At 38.4% G+C, this 17552-nt stretch overlaps 2 protein-coding genes across 2 annotated transcripts; both read left to right on the top strand.

The window, feature by feature from the left end:
• LOC145458511 (putative E3 ubiquitin-protein ligase HERC4) lies at positions 1-2413 on the top strand. Its single transcript, XM_080336908.1, has one exon. It carries the CDS (start codon positions 1-3, stop codon positions 1552-1554), a length of 1554 nt encoding a protein of 517 aa, XP_080193034.1. The 3' UTR covers positions 1555-2413.
• On the top strand, positions 1586-17552 carry LOC145458468 (protein O-mannosyl-transferase 2-like). The gene is made up of 11 exons (XM_080336847.1): positions 1586-2566; positions 4012-4148; positions 4457-4656; positions 5514-5804; positions 7158-7323; positions 8448-8596; positions 9673-9786; positions 10721-10904; positions 12212-12330; positions 15158-15379; positions 16975-17552. Exons 1-11 carry the CDS (start codon positions 2523-2525, stop codon positions 17485-17487), a joined length of 2139 nt encoding a protein of 712 aa, XP_080192973.1. The 5' UTR covers positions 1586-2522; the 3' UTR covers positions 17488-17552.

The raw sequence follows: 17552 nt of genomic DNA, 5'->3' as shown, positions 1-17552 counted from the left end.
ATGGTTCTCATTCCAGAAAATCTTGACAGCCTTCTTTTACCATTCATTGAAAAACTGCTGGCATTGGATGAATACTCTTCAAGAATTTTGGACCGGTGGTATCAGTCTCTTGAATCTGGTTTCTTTTTGGCACTGATTGAAAAGTGTCGAAAATGCATCATCGCGATCATGGCTTCTATCTTTTGCGAGCAAGACGTCACATCACTTCTGAAGATGATGGAGAAGTTGTACAAGGTGAATGAATCCTGTGCTGAAAGCATCGTTAGTTTCAGTGAGTTCTACATGCCTGAACTTTGCATTGCAGAAGTGCTCGAATTTGATTACCGAAATTGGGTTGCAACTGAACGCTTCAGTTTTTGCTGCTATCCATTTGTATTCAGTACCAAAGCAAAAGCTCTGCTTTTACAAATTGACATGAATTTGCGAATAGATGAAGAAAATATAGTTGACGACATTTTTATGAGGAATTTAGCAGCACTCTGGGGAATCGAGGAACAAATGGAAAGCACTTGTTTGATTGTTAATATTAGACGTGATCATTTATTTGAGGATGCAATAAAAAAGATTGAAGATGTTGAGAATCTGAAACGTCCTTTTAGGGTCAAGTTTGTTGGGGAGGACGGCATAGATGAAAGAGGCGTGCGGAAGGATTTTTTCTTACATCTTTTCGAAGAGTTATTGGACCCTAAACGCAAATTGTTGCGGCCATGTGAAGAGGTTGATCATTTATGGTTTAGTTGCGATGAGTGCGTATCCGATGATATGTACCGTGTTGTAGGAATATATTGTGGCCTTGCTGTCAACAACGGTGTCGTTTTGGACATGAATTTTCCGTTGGAGTTGTATAAAAAGCTTCTGGGTGCAGATCTCACCAGATTGGACTTGAAGCAAATCGATCCAGTTTTGGATCGAAAGTTACAGATACTGGCTGAATTTGTTGAAAATGGTGAAAACACTGTCGAAAATACGTTCTGCCGAGATTTTACGACCGATGCCTCTACTGAATTGATTGAAAACGGAAAAAATATCGCAGTTGCTGCTGAAAATCGCAACGATTATATAAACGCTTACGTTGACCATGTTTTGCATAAGTCTGTCGATGCTTTCGCGAACGGTTTTCAGCGTGTCTGTGACAGCAAGGTGTTCAAGTTATATCGGCCTGAGGAGCTAATGGAGATGGCCGGCGGAAGTAAAAACTACGATTGGCGCGAACTGGAAAAGGTGACACGTTACACGGGAGAGTATAATCTAACGCGTAAACCGAAAGTCATTGTCTGGTTCTGGAAAGTATTCCATTGTCTATCGCAAGACGAAAAGGAAGAATTTTTACGTTTCACTACTGGCTCCAGTAAAATTCCTATTCAAGGATTAGAATTGACTATTCAGCCTAAAATGAAAAATGAGAGTGACGGTGATGCTGTCAGCATCAATGATTATCTGCCATTCGCTCGGACTTGTTTCAATATTCTTGAATTACTGCCTTATGAAAGTAAAGCGACTCTGAAAACACAGTTGAAAAAGGCGATCAAGACCGAAGGATTTCATGCTTATTGACCCATTATTGTGCTGTTTCTGCCTGCATTTTATGTGTGTCGAAATATTGTCGAATCATTTCACCACAAACAATGCAACCATTTCTGTTTCGAAAATGAATCACCTCGTAATGCCCTAGTGCTAGTCGAAAATTGACAGGGACATTTGCACCTTTGGCCTACTTGGCTACGCTACTTACTGATAAACAGAACCCAAGTTTTTCAATCTGTTTTTTAAGAAAAGCTAAAGCAGCATAAAAGCTACGACTACACTTTTAAAGTGATCTGAATATATTTTATTACGCTTTTAGTTCTTCAATGTTATTTTAAGATACTGTTCTCGTCATATTATGAATACATTCATGCTGTATCTTGCTGTAACAAGATTTTACACACTATTCTGATATGAATCTGGGACAAATCGAGAATTGCACAGGCTTTTAGTTTTGAACACTCAAATGAGTTTTCAGGGAAATTATGTACAAATGCTTACCTTGAATTATACTATGCTATTTTTTGACACCTAATGTCATCATGCATGTCTGATATCAGTATAATCGCCGCTAACTCCACTGTACAAACTTGATGTTCACACTTCCTTTTCATATTGATGCAAATATTCTTTCCACACATGCCTTGCTCCTATTCAATAAATTTTTCATTGATATGATTACACAGTGCTTTTACTATGTTGTGCGATTGTTCTTCTCAACAATACTCTCTTAAACATTTTGTAGTCCAAATATAGCATACAGAGTGCAACAATCATAAAATGCCCCGAGGCCTTTTATATTCCCTCATTGCCATTTTAGCTGAAGTGTGTGACTTAAACCCTGTAAATTACATTATGTCGCTTCAATCGAACGATTGTATTATTCTAGTGTTTGTACCTATGAAGTAGGCCTACTGAATGTGGTTCGTTCATGAATAATGGCTTGAAATTGGAATGGCTGAATATACATACAAGTACAGTTCCTGACGGATTCAACAATGGATCATATGTGGACACTTATTATCTTCACTCTTCTCACAAGGTAGGTTAGTGCGTAACAATGACTAATTCATTGTGCTCATTACAAATGTTTGAAATAATCCTGTGCTCTATCCAGTAGAGCAGGGGCGACCAATCCGTGGCCCGTAGGCCAAATGTGGCGGGCGAGAAGGTCTTAAGATTTCCATGATGTAGTTGTTATTGATTTTGATTAGTAGTAAGATAAGTCTAGTTTTTAAAGCCTAATCCGGTTCACTCCTATCGGAAGACTTATAAAGGCCATCAAAATTTAAGTGGCCTGCACTATGGTTCGTAAATCTAATGTGGTCCTCCGGCCGAAACGGTTGGCCGCCCCTGCAGTAGAACTAGGCTTGTAATTGGGGATCATTGGTAAATAGTACAGCTTGCCTATTTTCATTCGTATGTGTACAATTTTATTATTCGAAAAGACTTGATTATAATATGAGAGTTAGTTTGAATTCTGGTTTGGATATTAGAAAGCATGTCCATTAGGGCTGTTCAAAAATAACCTTTTTTCCTGAATCTTACGGGTTACTTGATTAAATCGTTAGGTTGCCTTAAAAAATGACGCACACCCAATTTGAATTCATTCCAACCAATATTCGCGGATTTCGTAGAGTTTGAAAATTTTGAATTTGCCTAAAAATGCAAAAAAAAATTTTTTCAAATTTTTCTGCCAACCCCATGAAATTGTTGCGCTGTCTTCGAAAACGATGCCAAACAAATTTGACTCAATTCGAAGCCGTAGAAGTGGAGTTATTTCAGTTTTTCTTTGATAATTCTGGGATTATCCTTGATTGGTGGATCATCCCAGAATTATCATCAAAAAGCTTGAATAACTCGGCTTCTGCAGCTTGGAATTGAGTCAAATTTGTTTTGCATCGTTTTTGAAGACAGCGCAACAATTTCATAAGGTTGGAAGGAAAATTGGAAAAAATCTTTTTTTGCATTTTTAGGCAAATTCAAAATTTTCAAACTCTACGAAATCCGCGAATATTGGTTGGAATGAATTCAAATTTGGTGTGCGTCATTTTTCAAGGCAACCTAACGATTTAATCAAGTAACCCGCAAGATTAAGGAAAAAGGGTTATTTTTGAACAGCCCTAATGTCCATTTATCCAATTATATATAGCCCTATAGGTGTCATGGGTATCTGATTGAGACATGAACTAATCACACATGTTATCATTGTGAAGTATTGTATTTAATTTTTCAAATTGTACTGAACTATGCTGTGATATTGATGAGATATGGAGGTCATTCCAGAAAATTGTGTTTAAATAACTCTAAGAAGACCACTCATGCATATCAAGTATCAATTACTAATTTCCATTCACTTTGTGTAAGAACATGAGTGCTTTACACAAGGTAGCTGTTTTACATGTTTTTGTATGTAAGCTAATTTTTTCCCGTCTACACTAATGCTATCAATGATTTTAATGATGTTAACAGTTGTTGCATTTTCAGATTTCATAATCTGGCTGTGCCTGAATATGTGTGTTGGGATGAAGTGCATTATGGTAAAATGGCCGGCAGATACCTGAATCGCACCTATTTCACTGATGCCCATCCGCCACTTGGAAAAATGATCATAGCAGCAGCAGGTGCTTTTTTCTTATATACCGGTACTGAGGTAAAACAACACAACAAACATTATATTACCAATTTATTAGTAGGCTATTGTAATTCAAGAAATTATTTTTAGGAATTATTTTCTTCGTTCAGTGATCTTAGAGTACAATTCGAATTCTGATTTTGCTCGTTTCTCATCGTAGAACCGATGTCCAACCATTTATTTACTATTTTGAGTTCAGCACAAGCTGAGTTCAACCTTTTTATCTTTGGACATACGACCTTCAGAGGTTGAATTGGATCTAATTTCAACCCACAGTGTTTTTTTTTTCCATTTCAGGAAGACTTACAGGCTATGATGGACGGTTTTCGTTTGAAAATCACGGTGACGCGTACAACACCAGCAGTTGGAAAGTTCATTATTTCGGGATGAGAGCCTCAAGTGCAACACTGGGCTCTTTGACGATCTCGCTGCTACATTATACTGTGAAAAGGTTGACTGGGAGCCAGCTAGCTGCTTTTCTCTCTAGTGCGCTCATGGTAGGCCCCTACTATAAATTAAATTTCACTCATATGCTGGATGTCCTCGATATGATGTGTATGTTGACTGTTTTCCTTGAAATTTTAAAGCAATAAGTTCATTTTGTTCACTTTGTTTGCTTAAAGCTTTTCGACCGATTCTCCTCAGCAGTGGAATTCTGTAATACCATGGATGGAGTTCAAATTTCTGGTGTAATAATTATGATCTGGTAAACACAGTTCCGTAGAAGTAAACAGGAACACATTCTATTGTAAATATATGATGTCAAAAAAGAGAACGGCCATGTAAGGTGTACTCTAATGCAGGTCGATCTCAGCAGTAAACAACACGCTGTCGTATGTGCTGAATTAGACGAAATTGACTAATAAAATGTACCGATTTTACTCTTGAGACGCGTTACTTTCAGTGTAGCGACGTTGGCACTTTTTCAATACAAGCACCGTATGAAATGTCTCCTTGGCAACCAATCAACAGTGGCCCCAATGTTGTTCGGTCAATACACGCACTTGATTAAGGGAATTGAAAGTTGGTTATACCTACCCGTAAGGCTGGTACTGCAGGTTGGGGTGTTCTGTTCGCTACATTCCCATCATTCCTCGCCTCAGAATTCAGGCTCTCCCTAAAGAGAGTAAGTGATGTGTATGGATTAATGACCATGGTGAACAATTGGCAATATGGAGTGTATATCGAAGAAGTGCCACATTTTTTACAAACTACATGTTATACCTCGGTTTTGAGTTCTAATTTGATGTTTTTAACAACTAATCTCGTATTATCCAATTTTTTATCATATTCAGTAAATAGATATTGATAAATCTGCCAAAACACTGAATTTATCTAAATTATTTTATTTTAGATTTTCGACTGCGGACTACTGACTCTTTCACAATATATACTTCTCGACCCAATTTTACTCTTCTTCATGTCTGCCGCTATATATTTTAAAGCCGAATCATCCAATAAGCTCAGTTCTTTCAAACTTTACTCCAAATCCAAACGGGTGGCATTTCCCGTGATATCGTGGTGCAGGGATATGTTGCGCTGTGGATTTTGTCTCGGGTGCACAGTTTCTGTGAAATGGAACGGCCTTTTCACAGCAATATTTATCTGCTTCTGGACTCTGTGGGATATCTGGTCTTGCAGAAAGGTATGTGCCTCTTCTTTTCAATGTAATACACCGTAGCATTCAAGTACTTTTGTATGGAAATTGGTTGAATCATGACGGTATCACGTTACATAGGCTACATAGACGAGCGGCCTTAATATTTCTAGTCCAAATACGTTGAGCTTCAAATCCCAATTTAGAATTCGAACATAGGAGTTATGAGAATTGAATTCGGACTTTTGAGCTGATACGGCTTATTTTTGCTACTAAAACCGATATTTTCTGTTGATATTCAAATGTGACATATTTCAACTGTATCAGTGGTTCTCGAATTTTTTTAGACGCGCCCTTGATGATAATGAAAAATTGCGCGCCCCCTCATTATGTCAAAAAATATTAAAAAGAGTAACCAAAATGTTTGCAATCCCAACGCATAGTTTGATGGCATGGAAGGTTGTCACTGTTGAGAGGCCTCACAAATATGAAATCTGGACTAAACACAGCAATAATTATGAGTAGAAGCAGATCAAAAACCAATGGTACAGGTTGCCGCCTTTCAAACTTGACACTTCTCATGGGACAAATAATTCTTCTCTACAGGTCGCACCTGTCGGGCAAGACAATAAAATAGTCGGGGTGGCTATGCCCCTACGTTCTAAGCCACTTCCATATAACTCCTTGTTTCTTAGATTTAAAAGGCATATTATTCATGGCCCATGACATGGCCTTATAAGCAAATATCTTATTTCTCCGTAACTTGGTTTCTGTCCACGCATTCTACACAGATGCTAGACAAACGGACAATAAAAGCATCAGCTAATACCTACACTCAGTCACCAGCTAATCCTAATTCGGAGACATCTTCTGATCGGTGCAAGTTCCGGTATCAGCCTCAATCAGCGGTGTTGCCTATAGATAGTATGACACTACTGTGACATTTAAAATTGAAATATAATTGGGATTATTACTGCTGCTGAAACTTGGAGGTTTCAGCACAAATTTTAAACTCATTCCGATCTCCTAAACTTCATTTCTCTCAGGCGACTTCACGCACCCTTCAGTTGCTTTCACGCCTCCAAGGAGCACTTCAGTCAAACGGTACTGAAGATCCTCTCACTTTGAATATTTGTAGGAGTGATTAAGACATTGAACAGGCCGCCGATAAATATTGACCAGTGTTGGCCGATACTGATATTTCTATGGAGACAGATCTTGGTTATCGGTCTGGCACAAATCGTAACAGGAAACTCTATTTTGCTTGCTAGCAAAATTGAAATTTTTTCACACCATTGCTAATACTTGCCTTGGGGTACAATCCATACTCATTCTTACGCCACATTATTTTGCAAGACATTTGCATTATCTGTAACGGTTGTCGTTATTTTGTAATTACAGGCTACCATCTTCGCGAGGATCTGCCTACTTCTTGGGTCTGCCGTATTCTTCGTGATTTTGCCTTTCCTTGTATATGTCTCGACGTTTGCGGTGCATTATGAAGTTCTCAATCACAGTGGCACCGGAGATGGTTTCCACTCATCTTTATTTCAATCTTGTTTGAAAGGTATCAGAATTTTGTGCGTCTTTGACTAGAAATTAAATAGCATGATATATATAAGACTCCACTTGATAAGAACACAACCTTATAAACGATGACTGCAGTTATAGAATGTCCCTCCAGAAGTGATTAACTTTTTATTTTTCAAATTGGCAAAATATGAAATGATCTCGATTCATATATCGGATCAAACACTGTTTTGTACTTCATTTTTTAATAATCAATGTATATCCTTTAAAATACTGCAGTCTTGAATGAGCGTTTTGGGCAAACAAAATTGCGTTGCATATCGGTCAGTGCACCATCACTCCAAGCTAATATTATTGTCTGGATCTGGATGATAGCGATGTCATTGTTCCTGATGATTAGCTTCGAATCATTTGTTCCTGATGATTAGCTTCGAATCATTTGATTAAAGATGTTTGATTTGAATCGACGTAAAATATCATTTGCGTGAATATTCAATCAGATATTGATAGAGCCTATTCCTAGCCGTGACCAATCTCTCTGAAAAGTATTCTTTGGGTAACACAGACAGACCTATAAGAAAGGCAGGGTCTATTAGCATTATTATGAGCTTGTTCCAACACGCCCAAAAATCTCATTGCCAGCGGCGTAGCAGAAATTAAATTCCTTTGTAAAGCCACATTGATGTCAATTAATACTAGACGCATCTTTAGCCTTCATCCGTATCCGTTGTCCCTTTATCTAGATTTTAGAAGTCGTCTATCACACTCTCAGAATCCACCTGTTTTACATAGCCTAATCACATTCATTCATATACCAACATAATAATCAGGTAAAAACATCACAATACTGAAGTACAATGAAAAGATAGGAAGATGCAGACCAGAAAAGGATTGGATAGTCTCCAAACACCCGCCTTAACCTACAGATAGCACTAAAAGAAGAATACGTAAAATAGGAGGCAGCTTCACTGAATGAACAATAACTAACGAGATCATAAAATGGACAAGCACTGAATATGTAGTGGCATGTGTTGGTATTCATTCTCATTTTAGCATGCACTTCGTCAACCCGATTTCTAGCCAGTAATGACTCATTACAGTAATTTTGTGTGTCCCAATTGCTCGCCGTGGCTCACATCTTCCATTGCATGGTGTTTTAAGGTAACCCACTTCATAACACTTCCATGCCATCTCATGTGGCGTACGACTCGCTCATCTCAGTGAAATTTCATCAACCATCTCGTTCCGGTCTTCTGCACTCGCACGATAGATTATACCCTGTCGACATTATGCCTTTTCCCTATCAGCAAGTGAGGCATCAGATTGTTTTGTGTGTTTGTGACTGTGTTTATCGTCCATTTGTTTTACACTATTTTTTGTGAGTAATCAGAGGTAGTCGGTAAAAGAGTCCCTATACTTTATCAGATTGCTTGGAGAGGTGATCAATGCAGTCAGAAGTGATACTCAAGTAGAAGTGGCAGTAACTCAATAAATTTTGACTCAATTACAACTTGATATCAACAGTTGATTTGATCAATGGTGGTCAAATGGTGGTGCGGTTCTTTCGAAATGGCAAGTTGAATCGCCGTGACAACACAAAATGATTGATGACGCTACTAATAGAACAATTTTGGAAAGAATATTCAGTTACCACAATATAGGGACTTTTTGACCGGTTCTCTGCAGTAATTTAAGATATACAACCCATATAAACTTCATTTATTCACAATCGACTCCAGCTTAGTAATAAACCGTTGTTTCCGGTCCAATAGGCATATTCCTCTTCCACGTTGTCGCTGTTCTTACAGCGACAAAAAAAGCCCAGAAAAAGACCCGACGAACGAACGCACTGAGGGAATTGAAAGAGCCATAGAAATTAACATCAAAAAGGAATTGTGACACCCGGCACTAGGTCGATATGGATGTCAGTTTAAGAGACCACAACTGGTCGTTCGGCATTCTCCAATCTGTTCATTATGTCGCATTGTGCGTGTCTTGATCAGATCAAAATATAATCTGGCGATTATTGAATTTTATTGATTATAGTTCAGGGAACAAAACTTTTTAGCAATTAAACCAGGAAGTGAACTGCTATGGTCCCCATAAGTCAATCCACCTGTACCGAAAACCCTCTCATTTTGAACTCTTGTAGAATTGGAGATGACTTTATACAGGTCGATAAATATTGAGTCCGCAGATGGCGATATTTCTATAGAGACAGATATATGATAGATCGGCCGGGCTCTAAAGTGAACCAACTTGTATAGTCCACGTTTTATCAAACTCCTCTGATTCATGCATCATCGAATTTTCATGCTTGATTTTGTTTCGCTAGCATGTTTTAGTTGGCGGCATCTCGCTAACCACGTCTGCGGAATTTTTTCAGGCAACCCTGAATTTCCATAAAGACGCAAACAACTTCTGGGAAGTTGTGTATCCCAGCGAGGTGGAAATGCGATATTTCGCTGAAGAGTCATACCATAACAAGTCCGGTGCAGAGGTACAGTACGGAACCAGACATGTCATTCAACTGTTATTGTGTTTTCATGTGATCAAACTCTTACAGTCATCACCAAACATTGCATTGTTCGGCAATAAAGAACTTATTTAGGTGGTTGATTTTCATTGTTTTTTTCCTCGCTCCTGTACCGGTTAAAATACCTCTATCTGTAACTGATCACTCATGGTACTGCTGCGGATACTTTATAATGCGTCCCACTACTTAAGCTGCCATATATGAAAGAGGCGAATTCAACACGAGACATCACTAATATAACTGTGACAACGAGCAGTATAGAGCACGGCTTCCACGCCGGTACACTATAAAATTATTGCAAACTATCACAGAAATGGTTTATTATCCCACTTAAAATTAAGGCTGGGCAAAATCGAGAACCTAGGTGTTCCAGTTCCTAGTTGAGTAGTAATCTTCAGCTATATTTTTCTAGTATCATTCATCGTGACATCATGCAACAGGGAGACACTGAAACATGTAGGCTACCTTTCATTACCAGAAATAAAATAATAATGAAAAATAAATAGATAAAATAATACCACCTCTGATGTCCAGTATATTGGTGGAGTTCGTAATAAAACATATTGTAAGCACCAGCTGATTGTGTCAAAGTTCGTTTACCCTCATCAGTTTTTAAGCTCTCCTGCTATTATCAGACTTGTACAAACTACTGAATTTTTTAAAAGCGCAACTACAACTATCCAAGTTTTAAAACTCGCAACTGTAACTATAACTAGAACAACTAACTTTTCAAAATCTGCAACTAGAACTAGAACTACTCAATTTTCAAAATCTGCAACAAAAACTAGAACAATAACTACTCAAAAAACTGAGCGTCAACTAACTAAATGAGTAGTTTGTACAAATCTGGCTATTATGCACTAAATTTCGGATTTTTAACATATTATTTCTTGTACAGGTCCAACTTCTCAAGTCTGGCAACTTTCTAAAGTTACGTCACGTAAAAACAGGGTGTTACCTTCATTCGCACGTGCGCAAGGCAGCGTTTACTCCTTACGATCAAATCGTCTCTTGCCACAAAAACTCTTTGCACGAAGCCAAAATGAACGAAATATGGAGGCTGGACATTGCGAGCGTCACAGGTACCTCGTTTTTATCGTCTGATGTCGAAGATCATTGTAGGTTATGGAACATGCCGCTCAAACTGAGGATTTGACCTCCTTTATAGCTGTGGCAGACAGACTAATGGACAGGCACAACTGAAAAATGCCATAAATGACATGAAATCTGTAATGTGGATCTTCCAACTATTTTTAGTCAACAACATAGCACAAATAAAGACAGTATTATCATATTTAGTCCGGTAATCTAATTTCTGTGATGGTAACCCTACTGAAAATCTGATATTGCTTGCCGTCAAAGTAGTCAATGTAAGTAATTTAATAGAATTTGAATTGATGTCGCGCACTATCACTTAATTACGAGTAAAAGTAGTGCAGTTTTCCAAGCATGTAAGGTCGTGAATCGAAGGTATATGATCTAGAATGGGACAAAGCATCACATAATTTGTATTGTTGGTCAGAGGTCAGTTTTTAAATTTGCAAGACCAACACAAGATGATGATTGCCGATGAAACTAGATGCAATTTTCAAACTTATATCTGTAGTGTTACCACGACACTGTATCTGCGTCACCAAATCAACGTGGCAACTTCACACATGGAAATGTTGTGAATCCATCCATATGTCACTTTTTCAGAATGTTAAATAAAAACTAAGCAGTGTAGCCTCAAAAGAAGTTGATGTAGAAGTAGGTAGTCTAAAATCGTAGTCTAAAATCACTTGAACAAGTACTGGAAAAGACACAAAGGTCGCTATTGCACTTCGTACAAGTAGACCGGTGGCTCTGAGCCGGGGAGCCGCGTAAATTTGCAAAATGGTTGATGATGTAATTTTTTTCAAATTAAAGAAATCAAAAGGCAGTTTCGCTTCGTAACTGCTCAATTTTCAGGAGTCGCATAAACCGAATGGCCGTATGAAATGAAATATTCTACTGAGCAAACTCATTTCAATTGCCAATCGCCTACTGATACAAGCACAGCCTACTGCTGTTTAGATAGAGGCACTCGTTCATATCAAATCGATCAAATGAATTTTCCATATTTTAAGAAATGCAGCTACAGAAAGTCTTCCCAATTTCTACATTATTAGTATTATGTTATCTTGAATAAAAGTCATTTTCTTCCTCTTCATCGCTGACCTACAGGTAATATTTGCACACGGCCTTTGACGGTTGCACGATAATCGAGCTAAATCCACAAAGACGAAAGGTTGAGAACCACTGAAGTAGACGGAGCTCGTTACCGACTAGTGACCCCCTCTAGTTATCGTCAAGAGTTGAGAATGCAATGTACTTTTCTGCTTTCATTGAATAAGGTTTTTATCAACAGATGATGCTGTCACTTTGGATTGTCTGAACACTCAGTTTCGGCTTGTTCACGCGAATACTGGTTGCTCTTTACGTAGCACATTCCAGGTTTTGCCGGATTGGGGCTCGAACCAATACGAGGTGAGATAGGTGTTGGCCAGTAGACCTACTTTACTCCATCCATTTTAAGTTTTACAATTATTGCATGCTAACTGTGCATCATGCGATGGGCAAGGCAGTGAAAGGGGTAGGGGAGAGTAGGTAGGTATGGGCCACTGTTGAGGTGTGGGCCACTGCCATATCTGGTGACTGTGACATCGCATATGCTTGTCAAGCTCTGTGATTGTTAGAAAAAGACTCCAGAATCACCCATGTTACTCACATCCATGAGGCCAGCGGAGTTTTTGACTCAGCTAGAGATACATAATTTTTGCGGTCTAAAGTAAATTTTTTTGAAAATAGGGAACTTGGGTTTGAGTCCAGATATGTAAATGTTTGGATTAGACTTATTTATGGTGTGAAAGCTATAGAAATATGCTATCTATAGACTATAGAGTATAGTTTTAATGCTTAGTCAATCTCTCGGATCTTGATATTATGGTAAGAATCCCCAAGACGGTGTGTTTGAGGTATGGGCCTTTTAGCAGGTTGGGGTATGGGCCGGCCCATACCTCAATGGGCTGAGGTATGGGACAGCATAACATATACCTGAAATCAATATTTGATTGATCCTATTAAATATATTAATCTCTAGAATACAGACGGTGTTGGTCTTATCCCTCCCATATACAATCACTTGGAAGTAAATCATGAAACCCATAAAAAGGCCAGTTTTCAGAATCAGATCTGAGCTTGGCAATGGCAATATGAGACGTTAAAGCATGGGAGGAGGTATCAAAAAGAGAAGCATGCCGTCAGTACAAAATTGGTAGAGCTACATTAAACAGGTATCTGAAAAAACAGGGGATGAGTCTCACATGAAAAAGATTTCAAACTCGTTTTCCAATACTGTCTTGAATGAAGAGGAGAAAAGTTTTTTAGCACAGTATGTCATCATATGCTCAAATAGGTATCATGGTTTGTCACTCCCACTTAAATAAGAGATAGAGCTGTGACATTGGGATTTGAAGGGGTAGTTGAGGCGAAAGAAGCATGATTTGATAGTGATTTTCATGTTACATATTTTTAGTTATCTTGTTTCGTTATGCGTTATGGCTTACGATCAATACGGGAATTGAAATATATGAATTGTCCACTTCCAGCCCGGCTTTATTATATCAGTATATACAAACTGTTGGTAACTGTGACAAGAGTTGAGGTTTGTAGGATATAAATGACATTTATTGATTCAATACAGACAGCGGCCCATACCTCACCACCCCCCGGCCCATACCTCGAAGCCTATTTTTTATTTACAAAAATGATTTATTGTTACAAAATTTAATGTCACTTCCAAATACTTGGGTATTTTAGCTTAATTCTACCAGCACTAGTTAGCCATATAATTAATGATCGTCTATACCGGAATTTAGGAATATTAGACCAAGTTTGGCCAAGTTAAGGCTTTGTAAGATTTGGTGGCCCATACCTACCCACTCTCCCCTACATGCGTTGCTACCAGGGCTGTGGAGTCGTCGAGTCAGAGTTTCCTTAGATTTTCTCTTGGAGTCGGAGCTGAAGTTACAGAAATTTTGTAGCACTCCTTGTAGTCGGATATGGGGAAAAGATACTCACTGCAGTTGGAGTGGAAGTTTGGTAAAGTGCTCTCACTCCGACTCCAAGTACATTAATATCAAACCAAATGTTACTAAAAAGTGCCATTGCAGTAACAGAAGTTATAAAGTTTTTCACAATATCGAACCATCGCAAACTTAATTTCTTTCTGTGAGTACATTTTTCATTATTTCTTCAAACCATACATGTCTAAGAAATGAATTAGAGGTACAAGATCCCGGGTGATGTCACTGGAATTTAGGAGTCGAAGTTCCGTGTAGAAAATATAAGGAGTCGGAGTCGGTGTAAAAGGAACCGACTCCACAGCCCAGGCCTATTCCAGTAGAAGGAGGAACTATTGTCGTAATTTGTTACTTGCAGGACATACCTTCTACTTCAAGTAGAAGTTGAATGAAAGGACTAAAAGTACTGAACAAAGTAGACTTGGGTGAGACGTCTTATGGTAGCAGTCGTAAAGTTGAATCTTGCAGTCAACACAAAAGTTCTGATCACACTTCAAATAGGTGTAGAGGAGAGGAGGCCAAGATGAGACATGCAAATTTTTCGTAGAAAAATTTTCTGAGGGACGTATTCCTTTAACTATGCTGTTCCTATAATGTCATTATATAGTCCTACCATATTACCAAGGCAAACAGATTTGAGGTTGGGGAGGAAAATGCCAAAAACTATATTTTCATAGTCCATGTCAGTTATGTGAATTCATGTTTGGGATGAAGTGGTGGTGTAATGAGCAAGAATTGCTTGGTGTCTCATCTTGAACACAGCGTATCTCATCTTACCCTCACCTGGGGGTAAGTTGAGACATTTGAGCAAGGATTTTTGAGGGCCAAGTAATCCATCAGTATGTTGTTCAATATAACTAAAGCCATAGTCATAAATAGTACAGATCACAGGCTTTCCATTGGTACCAAAATCAATCCTCAGAAGGCATTACTCTTCGAGTGGCGTTGAATTATCAGAAAAGTGTCTCATCTTGGCCTCCTCTCCCCCTACTTTTCAAAACATACGAAGTTATCGCGATTCAAGGATTATTTCAACAGCTTATTGCGATGATTTCACTCGCAAAAGTGTTCCCAACCATTCCCAAAACTACTTTCTACAATCTTCAACATCCATAATGTAAAAAGGTAATTAGTTTTGGTGCTCAATTTTGCCGAGCGCGACATGGGTAATAGCGACATGACCCACAAAATGAAAAGCCCCGATTCATGCAGTTTGACAAATATATTTTCAGGTTACTTGCACGAACAATCAACAAATATCAATGCGCGCCATGTGGAATGTTGAACAACATACACACAAGAAGTTGAACGAAGAGTCTATCGTTCCCTGTCAAATGTCTTTTTGGGACAGATTCATGGAGTCTCACGCGACGATGGCTGCGTTACACCTTCATTCCGCTCCGGCTGATATCAGTCAGACATCCAGCGCTTGGCAATGGCCTATTTACTCCAAGGTTGGTGGCATTGGTTTTGATATGGATCAGTGGTTCTCAACCAATAGTCATAAAATGTATGAGGTTGAAGGCTTGTACCTTAGTTTTAGTTTACTTTTTAATTTTTCTACTTAACAATGCTGCAAGTGTTGCCCCAAATTGTTTAAAAGTAGCCGACAACTTAATTAAGACCAGTATTATGTAAAAGGTAAGAAAACTTCCTTTACAAAATCAGAAGCAATACAATTTAACGACCCGTGACAGAACACAATCTAGCTGACAACAAAGTCATATTTCCTTAAAAATAAAGCCAACATTCAAATTGGAGTAGGTGGTTTTAATGGAAATTGACAGGTGTAATATCAAAAAGATCTCAACTAAGTCAAGTTCCAATTCCTTGTTTTGAGTTGCAGACCTTTATTGTGATTAAAATCTGGAGTGATTTTATCTTTTAAAGTTAACCGGTCTGTAATTTTTTTTGTAATTTTACCGGTCCCGCAAGCTGGAAAGGTTGAGAACCGCTGATAATAGATAACAGTTGGTGCAAACACTCTGCTACCGTTCAAGCTACCTCTCGCTGTAGAGCTCGGGGATGCCATGCATAGAGTCTGTTCTTGTGAATGACTGACGTGAATTTAAGTCACTTTGCCCGAAAATGGCTTTAATTGACTCGAGCTCGACATATCAAAAGATATGGAATAGCGTGAGCTCACAAACAAGTTTTTGGGTTTGTAAGTCATCAAATATTTTGCTTCGTTCAGCCACGTTATCAATACTAATCCTTCATTTCCTGGAGATCGATTCATGTTTCCAATTTCGATGTGGTCAGTTGTGTCGGCAGTCATAGACATAACAGCTTCGACATGCCAATAAATGCCGTCATAACGGCTTTGTCTGGCATTATTACGCCATTACAAGTTACGATGTGTGCGTAAATACTTTCAGTCAGGTGTATTAGAGATACAGTTGGTCATTTCTTGGCAATTTCGACGAAATTTTTTAAAACACTTCTTTCTGTTGCAACATGATTTTTTTGCAGCCTAAATGTGAGTTCGGCACTAGATAAGAGCCTTCCTCCAGCATTTCAGTCGATAAATGTCTGTTACTCAAAATTATACCAGGGATATGTAGAACTTGATATCTATGAGCTGGATATCCCCGAGGCAAACTCCGGTATGATTTTGAAAAGCACGCAGCATAACCACAGTTACTCATATCAAAATTTCTGGAACGGACTACTCAGGCGGGGCCTACCATATATGCGATTTTGCGAACTTCATGTCGACTGGTAATCTGAAAATTTAAGATGCTTCGAGCTTGACTCATGACTTGACTTGGAAAATTTTGAAATGATTGAAGCTAACAATTTTCACGAGTTTTAAAGGTATTGGCTGGATCCTAACACTACTGGAGACTAACCGATGTCGTAATTTTGAACCGACAACGATATCACATAGTTTTACTAATACCAAAATGTGACCTGTTTCAAGTAAAACTTCTAAAAACCTACGTAAATACTCCAAAAACAACTGAGGTAGCCTACTTTGTTACTGTCTACCACATGCTTAGTCTACCATGATATTGATGTTCAATTGAACTTGTCTATTGTTTTACAGGGTCAAATGCTCACAGAGGACGAGCATGGCGTCCGAGTATACCTTCTCAGTAACCCAATTGTGTTTTACATCAACATCTGGTCGCTGGCTACTGTTTTCATCCTATCTGCGTCCCGCCATTTAAAGTTCAAACCTAACAATCCTAAGTTGTATGCTTATAAGAATTACTTTTCACACATCTTCGAATGTATTGACCCTTTGCACTTTCAATATTGCCAATTGTTTGTACTTGCGTGGGCACTGAATTATTTGCCTTTTCTTGTAATGCCACGAGTCGTCTATTTTCATTATTATTACCCTGCCATGCTGTGCAATTGCTGTCTTAGCGGTTGTTTTTACAATATGATATTCGAAGGGGCTTCTGTTCGGTTATCTCAATCATGTAATTACAAGTTTTCCTGCTTGTTTTTCGAACGTTTTTTTATAACAGTGTATGTATTTTGTTTGTTTGTTCCGTTTTACCTTTATTTTTCGCTTGCTTATGGAGTTCCATCCAGTTCCTACAACTACTAGGCCAAAAAAACATTAGTTGGTGACTTACCGTACTCTGAATCTGCAATAAATCATACTTCTGCCTA

Source organism: Botryllus schlosseri, chromosome 2, assembly GCF_051294905.1.
Source record: "Botryllus schlosseri isolate E-star chromosome 2, Bs_hap1, whole genome shotgun sequence".
NCBI lineage: Eukaryota > Metazoa > Chordata > Ascidiacea > Stolidobranchia > Styelidae > Botryllus > Botryllus schlosseri.
The sequence above is the reverse complement of the archived record's forward strand: the minus strand, read 5'-3'. Positions and strand labels throughout refer to the sequence as shown.